This window comes from Teleopsis dalmanni, chromosome 2 (genome assembly GCF_002237135.1).
Source record: "Teleopsis dalmanni isolate 2A chromosome 2, ASM223713v2, whole genome shotgun sequence".
Lineage (NCBI taxonomy): Eukaryota > Metazoa > Arthropoda > Insecta > Diptera > Diopsidae > Teleopsis > Teleopsis dalmanni.
In genome coordinates this window covers 86,382,131-86,393,038 of record NC_051847.1, presented here as the reverse complement: position 1 = coordinate 86,393,038, position 10,908 = coordinate 86,382,131, and the positions used below count along the sequence as shown (strand labels likewise).

Below are 10,908 nucleotides of genomic sequence, written 5' to 3'. Positions count from 1 at the left end.
AGAGAAAAATCAAAATGGAAACATCGATTCTCTATTGATATACTGTTTCAGGACCCAAGTTATTTGGGGCGCCAATTTCTGACGTTCTGCGCTTTAAGTATTTATTTATGCAAAAAAATCTCTTAAATTGTCAAGGGTGTTCTTTTAATTGAATGTGCGCGAAACACTTTACAATGCGATATTAAAGTTTAACTTTTAACATAAAATGATATTACAGACTCCATCTAATTAAGTTATATTTGGCAATTCCGTTGAGGTAATTCTTTTAAGTCTGCTTAGTTCTCTTTCGTTGTTAATAAATTGTTTTGGAGGATATTTGGGTGACTAATGTATTGGAATTGTATTGGAATCAAATCAAGATGAATTGTCTCATTGCTTACAAATAATGATGCATTTAGAATCATGCAAAGTGTTTGATTTTTTGATTGAAATCTTTGTATCACATCAATGTTATTTTTACAATTAAACCCTAAAATTATATAGCATTTATTCATATCCGCTTAACAATGGAATTGTATATCATTATTTAGATTTCAATGGACAGCCTTGATTCACGATCGATCAAGGAGTTTATATAAAACAATTTATAACCTAATTATTTTCTGAAGTGGAAATGTGCTTTTGACCCGTTTTGAACCGACGATCGTGAAATATGCGTAGATATTTAGCTTGTGCAAAGGGGATCTTAAATATTATTTTAGGGCGAATTCTATTTTAATATAAATGTAAATGTAGTCCTATGTAAATATAATGTGCAACGATTTTGATTCATTAGCTTCAATACACATTGCTCCATCCATTTTACATTTCTTTAAAATTCGGCTGTAGATATTAAAGGCAATGCTCACATTAACATTTGTCGCCACCTGATAATGCTACGGTATCCTATGTAAATATTACTGTTATCCTGTTTCTTGTTGAAGGAAGATCAGCTAAAAAAACTGTGTGTACAATATTATCACGCTACCCTGTTATACATCTGGCTTTATTGGATAGAGGTTTGTGGTTTCATTCACTTAACCATGAAATTTTGGTTTTAAATATTATCAAATATTTAAGTGATATTAATAAATCCGGCGGTGCTGTACAGTTGTCGTTCCAGATACACTCTACGCACGTTTTTAATCGTGCTTTGTTTTTATTTTAACCCAATTTTGATCTGATTTTATGTTTTTTACTTACACGATAGACTCTACGTGACTTTTCAACCGTGCTTTGTTTCTGTCTAACCCCGAATTAGTGATGAGGTTCATTTTTTGGATTATTCTCAAAAGCCTCTTCATTAGCAAATTTTTATATATTTTTAAAATGACTGGAAGTAAGCTTATAGATCTGTATAATGCTACCTCATTTATAAGCATATTTGGTCACTCAAGCATTATTATTTGAGCCACTTTCCATTGTATTAGATTATATTTTATTCTTATAATAGAGTTGAAAAGTTATGTGAGGTGTTGAATATCAAATTCCTAGAACAACTAGTTCCTAGAACACCTAGAAGTTCCTTCAAGATTTTGTTTAGTTCTAAACTCACATCCTGGAACTTATTTTTCTTTTAACTCATTGATCATAGTCTTAAATTCAGAGCTCTTAATCCATTTTGTTGTGTTCTATGATTTTTCTGGTATTTTGAATTTTAACATAAATAAATTCGTCTATGTTCTTTGCACACTTTCTTCAAATAACTCCGTGCTATCTTCTTAGATTTCTAGGCACTTATAATTTATAAACTAAAATTCTTTCTTTTAACTGATTTTCGTTAAGAATTGATGGAGCTCTATATCTAATATAGGGCTGATCTCTCACAAATAATTATTGCTCCTATGCTCTTTGTCCATTAAATATATTTTTCTTTTTATTGAACTCTCTTCGTTAACTATAATTTTTAAATGATCACAATTAAAATAGTAAACTTAGATAGTTGAAATGTTACATATATGTAATAATACAATATTTTTATATTGTATAATATTATAATATTGTATTATATAATATTGTATTATTTTATTTACAGATTTATGTTATGCATAAATATTATCGTAAATTAAAACTATCTGAAATTTATAATGGGTGTTATATATTTATCTCTCCTCTCTTGTTTTGTATACGTATTATTAGGAATATCTTTGTATGTATTATGCTATGAATATGTAAAATGAGTTATCTTAATAAAGCTGTTTTAGTTTCCATTGAGCTCTCAAACTACGTGGGTTTTTTTAGTGCTACTACACCAGAAATGTAACAGGTGTAATCAGAAACCTGTTCAAACAATTTATTTATTTATTTGTGAGTTAACATCGAAATTAATTTAGAAGTTAATTAAGAATCAGGACCTGGACTGCTAGGTCCTTCGAACTTGACCAAACAATTATTTTTTGAATTACAACAAAATATACCCTGACTTCGCGGTTATATTATTATTATCTATAACTTTCATCTGCGCGAAACAATCAATCAACGGGGGCTGTTTGACATAGCTATGCGGATAGTATTTTACTTTCGGGGGCTATTGCTCTCTAGACCCCAATTTAATGTCACAAATTTTATATCTCTGTGAGAAATCAGGAATATGCATTATTCAATGCACATCTGTAGCTATGTCTACATTTCGATCATTAGCCTAATTTCTTAGAAATTCTGTGAAAGATATTAAACCAAAATTAAAGTAACTAACTTATATTTAAATACTGTAATTAACTAAAAAAAAATATTATTTTAACAAAAATAAAAATAATGAAATAAACTCATTTAATAAATAATGCCTCAACAAAAGAATAGTATTAAAAATAAAAATATATATATAATTATTTAATATAATTATTCTACAGCTGATTTATGAATTCGTTGTAATATAAACACAGCAAGTGAATTTGTTAATAATACTTTTACAGCAAATTAACAAAATTCCAAAAAAATGTGCAAACATAAAAGTCAAGTACGACTTTCGGTCAGTTGGTTAAAGACCGCTGACTCTGAGCTTTAAATTTGGTAGGGCGCAAGATCCATGCCTGGTACTTGCAGTGTCAAAAAATTATTTAAATACACGAATTATTTTCAAGACAACTGATGATTGGTATTTGGCAATACTCGAAACAGCTGTATGGTCAGTCAAGAATTTAATTAATTAAAAATAATATAAATATTATTTTTGTTGTTGCTGTAGTGAGCTACATCGTTTAACTAATAAGGAACTACAATTTATAATTATCCGATACTCTGCATTTTTCATTTTTTAAATAATAAATATATAATAAAACATTTTTTTTTTAAGTTTTCAGTAATTATCTTTTAATAATAAACAAATAAAAAAATTATATCTATATCAAAGCAAACACTATCTATTACAATTTTGAGATTCCCTAAATAGCGAGAGAAGAGAGTAGTTTAAGTAGTAGAAGAGAGAGTATAAGAATAGGCAGTATAAATTAGTAGAATGATGAACTTCGTGGTGGTAACCATTTTAAAACTAAACCTTCTTTAACATTTCATTTTAAGCATTTATCAAGATACACCGTCATGGAAAAAGTCTAACTAACAAAAAAAATTTTAACCAAATAATTATTATATATCGAAAAAATTGCTTTTTTAAATAGCACAGTCCTTTTTAGTTCCTTAATTATCGTTTAATTAGTTATCCATTACATTAATAAGTTTTAATTAGTTTACATTCATTACTTACATGCACTATTGGATGTGGAAATATGATGATTCGAAATTGATTTTTTGGAATATTTTTTAATATTTCACAAACCCTTCTAAAACCCTTCTAAAAATTTAATAAAGCTTCTTTGTCCCTATACAAAGTAAGTCTAGCTTAACAGCAACACTAATACTTTATTTCACATAATTCTTAAAAAACTTTTAGTTAGTTTTTCTTTTAGTTAATTTTATATTAATACTTTATTATTTTGTGAACATTTCACTCCAACAAACATGCCGTTGTGCAAACTCATAAACTCTCTAATGCCAATAAGTACAAAAATTAAGTTCTTGTGCTTCAGTATATATTGAGAATGGACAATATTTTTCGTTTCTTGGATGAAGCAATCTTCTCTGAACTATATTGAACATTCCCTAGACAATTTGTATATTATAAAAATTTTTGACTTATAATACTTTGTAATGGGAACCAGTAGAAATATAGGAGATTTATTATAATTCTCATTCAGTTCAAGTGTTAAAAAGTAAATATACTGATGCTGGTAGATGCAACATGAAGGATAAGTTGATATAAAATATAGAAATAGATTAACTTTTGACTTCCGATAAGAATAAAGTTAAATTGTAAAAACACAAATTAACAGTTGGCGACGAGGAAATGGATGCTCAGGCACTCGCGACAGTTCTAAGAGAGTTCTCATTAGCAAATCAAGAATTTTTTGAGAAAATATTAAACAAAAATGAAGAAGTATTGAGAAGCGTAATTAACGGGAAAAAATCCGATTCAACTCCAACCTTTCGACGGTTTGAGAAAAATGTTGAAAAGTGGTCGATATATATTCAGCAGATGCATCAACATTTTGTGGCACATCAAGTGAAAGACGATGTATTAAAACGCGCATGTTTCCTTTCGTGGATAGGTACAGAGACCTTTGAACTTATTCAAAAGTTATGTGACAATAATATAGAGAATAAGTCTTTTGGTGAACTACTAGCAAAATTGGATAATCATTTTGCGGAAAAACAGCATATATTAGCAGCACGTTTTAAATTTCATTTAATACGAATGAAAGCAAATCAATCATATGCTGAGTGGGTGGCAGAACTGCGTGGTGCGGCTAAAGAGTGCATGTTCCTATGTACTAGTGAAACTTGCCAGCAATCGTTTACAGATAATTTTATACGAGATATGGTTGTGATACACACACCACACGATAAAGTCCGTAGTGCCGCGTTGCAGAAAACAAACCCATCGCTAGAGGAAGTACTGCAGATAGCAGCAATATATGAAGCAACGGTTAAAACTTGTAACGAAATTAGAGGTGAAGATATCAGTCAAACAGTTAATGAAGTTAATCACAGTTCAAGTAAGAAAGTTAAACAGAATCGAAGTAATATTAAGTCCCGAAATTCAGTGAAGGGAGGACAATCGTGTCCAGCTTGTGGGAAAGCACATCAAAGAAATCAATGTTATCATTACAAGAACAAAACAAAGTGTCGGTTATGTACAAAGCAAGGTCATATTGCTGCAGTTTGTCAATCAGCAGTGACAGGTATTCAGCAGAATTCTAATTTTAAGGTTCGAAGACAGGAACAAAATAGAGCAAGAGATGTATATTCTATGAGTGATGTTTCATTTGAGTCAATTAATGCGAATGAAGCAACGGAAGTTAAATCAGTTGATTCGCAACTTAGTTCATCTAAAATTTTCGTTGACCTCAATATAAATAACGAAATTTTAACATTTCAAGTAGATACTGGTGCAACATGTTTCTTAATTGGTTTGGCGGCATATAAACAACTGGGTAGACCTAGTTGTGGGCCTACGAATAAAGTTCTGAGAGCGTATGGAGGAGCTGTTATTTTTCTTAAGGGTTCTCTCAGAGTAAATGTCAAGTATGGAAATATTACTCGAAGCCTTGAGATACTTGTAGTTAACGATGAATATGTTACTAACATACTGGGATTGGATTTGTTTACAGTATTAAATTTCAAACTGCAGTTACCTGTTATTGAATGTTATGCAAATAATCCTTGTGACAGTCAACAAAGTTTAACCGCATCTCTACATGAACTCAGATGTCAACATGCTAACATTTTTTCTTCGAAATTGGGGCGTTGTACGTTGTTCAAAGCTGAAATCAGATTGAAGTCAGATGCTAAGCCTAAATTCTTTAAACCATACAACCTGCCGTTTGCGAAAATAGAAGACGTTCGCATCGAAATTGATCGGTTGGTAAATATTGGAGTTTTGAAAGCTATCAGAAGCAGCGTCTGGGCCGCTCCTATAGTTGTAGTGTCAAAGCCAAATGGAAAATTACGTATTTGTGCAGATTTCAGAATTGGTGTGAACTCGCAAATTGAGATTGACAGGTATCCAATTCCTAGAGTTGAGGAACTTTTTTATAAACTTCAAGGAGGACAATTTTTCACAAAAATTGATCTTAGTGAAGCGTACTTGCAAGTAGAATTGTCTGACGCAACAAAAGAACTTCTAGTCATTAATACGCCATTTGGTTTGTTCCAGTTTCAACGATTGCCATTCGGTATTGCCAGTGCTCCTGGCATATTTCAACGTCTTATGGAAGAAGTAACCGCTGGAATACCGAACTGTGCAGTTTATTTAGATGATATAATCGTAACAGGTCGAAATAATAAAGAACATTTGAATAATGTTTTCAAAATTTTTCAACGTTTGGAAGAATACGGCTTGACATGTAAAAGCGAAAAATGTAGTTTTGCGCAAGAGCAGGTAGATTATGTTGGACACGTAATCAATGTGAATGGATTAATGCCCACAGGAAAACGTGTAGAGGCAATCAAATTAATGCCGCGTCCTCGTAATATTCAAGAAGTTGAAGCTTTCATTGGAAAAGTTAATTATTATAACAAATTCATTAAACAGTTTTCCATATTAGCTGCTCCTTTAAATGAACTAAGGAAAAAGAATGCTGTGTTTAAATGGACAGCATATCATGAAGATGCTTTTCAAGCATTGAAGAATGCTATGATCAAAGCTACGGAACTCGTTCATTATGATGATAAGAAGCCTATAGTGTTAGCAGTAGATGCTTCTAAGTATGGAATCGGCGCAGTAATTTCACATCGTTATGCTGATGGTTCAGAGAAGCCAATCGCTTATGCTTCAAAAAAAATTAAACAGCAGCCAAGAACGCTATTCTCAAATCGAAAAAGAGGCATTAGCAATAATTTATGGAGTGACCAAGTTTCATCAATATCTTTATGGAAGACGTTTTGAATTAATAACTGATCATCAAGCGTTGACAACACTGTTTAATCCGAGTAGAAAGTTGCCAGTGATGGCGTTGCATCGTTTACAGCGTTGGGCTATTGTACTTCAAGCATATGAATACATTATACGGTTCAAAAGTTCATCTCAGAATGCTAACGCTGATGCTCTTTCCAGATTGCCGTGTGGGGATGACATACAATTTGATAGAAAGGAAGTTGTGATGTTAGATGATGTCGATACTGTTCATCAAAATGCTGTGGATTATCTTCCAGTAAATGCAACATTAGTAAAGGATATGACTGCTAATGACAACACTCTTCAACGTGTCAGCAGATATGTACAAGATGGCTGGCCTGAACAATTGCCGAAATCTGAAGGTAGTATCAAACCGTACTTTAATCGCAGATTTTGCTTATCATTTCAGAATGGAGTGTTACTTCTTCAGGCTGAATATACTAGAGTGGTGCTACCGAAAGCACTGCAATCTCAAGTATTAAATTTGTTACACGAGGGTCATTGGGGTAAAGGTCGTATGAAACAGATGGCAAGACGATATGTGTGGTTTCCTCTTATTGATAAAGCCATAGAACGTATTCATGATGATTGTTCATCTTGTCAACAAGGTGCAAGTCAACCAAAGCGAGAATTTTCTGCATGGCCAGAACCTAGTAGGCCGTGGGAAAGAGTTCATTTGGATTTCGCGGGTCCATTCTTTAAACGTATGTGGCTCATAGTTGTGGATGCATATTCAAAATTTCCATATATTGTGGAACTATCAACAATAACAGCTGTAACAACAGTTGGAGCTCTACAAAAAATTTTTTCTATCGAAGGTCTTCCGTGCACTATCGTGACAGACAACGGAACACAATTCACGTCCAATGAATTTCAAAAGTTTTGTGAAATGAACACAATTCAGCACCTCACGTCTGCTCCTTTTCATCCGGCTTCGAATGGGTTAGCGGAAAGACATGTGAGAACTTTTAAGGAAGCAGTAACAAAAATTATGAAAGAGGAACAACATATTGACAAAGCGTTGTATAAATATCTTACAACGTATAGAACTACTCCAAACTTAGCAACTGATAAATCGCCAGCAGAGTTGTTACATGGGCGGCAACCAAGAACCATTTTATCGGCGTTGTTCCCGAAAGTTATGGAGACTATGAAAACTCAAAATAGAAGTAAATTCGGAGTTGAAGAGAAAGTGCAGAGAAAGACGACAAAATGGGGACCGATGAAACAATAATCACTACTGGATCTGACTTGAAACAAAATCAAAGAGAGAAAGACGACAAAGCGGAGTCCGACGACAGATATGGGTCCACACACACTGATCAGTTGCCAGTTCAATTAAGACGGTCGGTTAGAAGGAGAAGACAACCTGTTCGTTTTAATCTAGAATAAACAAAATTCAATGTCATGTTAAACATTACTTTAGTGGTTTCAAAAATTAGGTCCAAGAGAATGTTGGAAATGTATAATCATAATTGAATAGTAGGCTATTCTTATTTGATTAACTGTATTTAACATTTTGTAAAAATATAGAAATAGATTAACTTTTGACTTCCGATAAGAATAAAGTTAAATTGTAAAAACACAAATTAACAAAAATTATTTTCGTTAGTTGTATTTTATCAGCGTCCATTAAACTTTTTGTCATACATAAGGTTTATAAGATACCCATAAGCACGGTTGCCACTTATGGTACTTTAGTACCAAAATTGGTACTTTTTCTTTTTTTTTTTTTCGTTTGGTACTCACGTTCAAAAAATGGGACATTTTTGACGGACCAACTTTATTGTGCATATTTCTAATTAATTTTTTTTATTAATGCAACTTTGCACTATTTTATATTTTGTTCATTTGTAACACTATGAAAAACACAGAACGAGAAAACAAAAAGGTTCAAAAAAAATTTGGACCTTTTTTTACAGAAATGGTACCTTTTTAAACCAATTTTGGTACAGAAAACAATTTTCAAGTGGCAACCGTGCCCATAAGTTCCTTTCATCATTAATATAGACGATATATATAATATCGTTATGATGCTCTTAATGTACTGATGAAGGAGCACCACAAATAGACATATAATTTTGTTTTATAATTTTAACCTTTATTTCCTTCGTTGTTTTTAGTATACTATATTTTAATATAAACATATTTAAATTAATTAAACAAAACGATTTAGGGATACAAGCCTGTGGTAGTCTGTCTATCATACCCTATCTATAAAAATCATATGATTTAATCAAAAATCTAAAATTTGGTATTTCTGCTCCCATACTGATAAAATTACTAAAAGTATAAAATTAGTTAAGTAGCATATATAAGAAACTGAAAAATAACTCCAAACATAAAAATACATACATATTTACAATGCTCTATAGTGTAATTAAGTAGAAATGACTAATGAAAATCACAATCAAATCATATCATAATTCTCATTTAGTTTCAATTTTGTGTTTTATATAAGCACCTACTTATAATTGTCAATTTGACCTTCACTTGAAAATTTTTCAATAAAGAAAAGTTATGGCATCCAGTAGAAATAACTTTCTATTGGATGCCAAAATTAATTTCTAGCAAACTAAGATAATTACTTAAAACTGTAAATTATGGTTCCATACTACCAAATTGGTAAAAGTGACGAATTAGTAGAGTGACATTGAAATAATTGTTGAAAATGTGCTTTGGCTTATAAATTTGGTAATTCCGTTTTTAAGTTGGAAATAATTTATAATATGTATATCTAAAATTCATTAATTGACTTGTAGCAACGTTATAGAATGGAGAAGTAGGTACTCAGTTTATACTGGATTTAGTTGACTAACAATATTGATAAAACAGTGGATTTTTATAAAAATTATAGATTTGCAATACAACAGACTCCTTAACATATGAATTATGGAATCCTTATTAAAGTCAACGCTAATACATTTTTGGTATGATTTATTTTTATTAACGTTTTAATTGAGATTATTTTCGTATAAATAAAATTAAAGACATTTTATTATTCTTTCAGCAGATGAAATAGTAACTATGATGATCCCAAATATGATGATTTAAGAAGGAGTCTCTTACCAAAATTTTTTTAGGTAGATAAAATAATAACTGAATTCAATGTTCTTAACGATGGATTATAAAGCACCACGCAATCATTTTGATAGAAAGTTTATAAATATTTTAACATAATCGAAAAGGGTTTATCAAATCGATTTACAACTGTATGAATGTATGGCTATATTCCAGCAATGATTAAGCAATCAAAACAGAAGTTGAACCAGCTTCAAAACAGGCGAAGACCGTTTCATAAGTGTGAAAGTTCAAAGCATATGTTTATTGGGGTCATATGATAAATGTTATTGGTTATGAAGTCTCTCGAAAGGAAGCAAAAAAATAATAGGGTAATATTATATGACACTTTTAAATTGCTTTGATGATATATTTATGGAAAAATTCGTAAAATAAAAATTTGTCCGACCATGACGGCGCACCAGTTAATTCGTCAGTAATTACAATAGCACTATTGGTCCAATTACGTTATAAATTGGTACCACACCTATGATATGGATTTAAAAATTTAATTGAATCTGGAATTTGGAATTTTGAATCATCGTACGTTTTTATTTTTTTAAATATATAATTCCTTTTTTAGAATGTATAAAAACTTTTTAGCAAAAAGGAATATATCGAAAATAAATTTAATGTTAAGAAAATATTGAACTCGTTTCTTGATTTATTATTGAAGGTGTACTTTCTTTAATAATAATATTAATATTATTATTTTTTGCGGGACCCGTTTCGATTCCTGGTACTTGCAGTCTCAAAAATAATTATTTACGAATAATTAAATACAAGAATTATTTCCAAGACCACTGATGATGGGCATTTGACAATACTCGAAACAGCTGTATAGTCAGCCAAGAATTCAATTAATTAAAATAATATAAAAATAATTTTTGTTGTTGTAGTTCACTACTGTTCGAAAAAAA

General features: G+C 31.0%; 2 protein-coding genes across 2 annotated transcripts; both read left to right on the top strand.

The window, feature by feature from the left end:
* Nucleotides 1-4,318: 4,318 nt before the first annotated feature.
* Nucleotides 4,319-6,919, top strand: LOC119674986 (uncharacterized protein K02A2.6-like). Its single transcript, XM_038086146.1, has one exon. It carries the CDS (start codon nt 4,319-4,321, stop codon nt 6,917-6,919), a length of 2,601 nt encoding a protein of 866 aa, XP_037942074.1.
* A 61-nt stretch (nt 6,920-6,980) lies between these two features.
* On the top strand, nt 6,981-8,162 carry LOC119674985 (uncharacterized protein K02A2.6-like). Its single transcript, XM_038086145.1, has one exon. It carries the CDS (start codon nt 6,981-6,983, stop codon nt 8,160-8,162), a length of 1,182 nt encoding a protein of 393 aa, XP_037942073.1.
* The last annotated feature ends 2,746 nt before the right edge of the window (nt 8,163-10,908 follow it).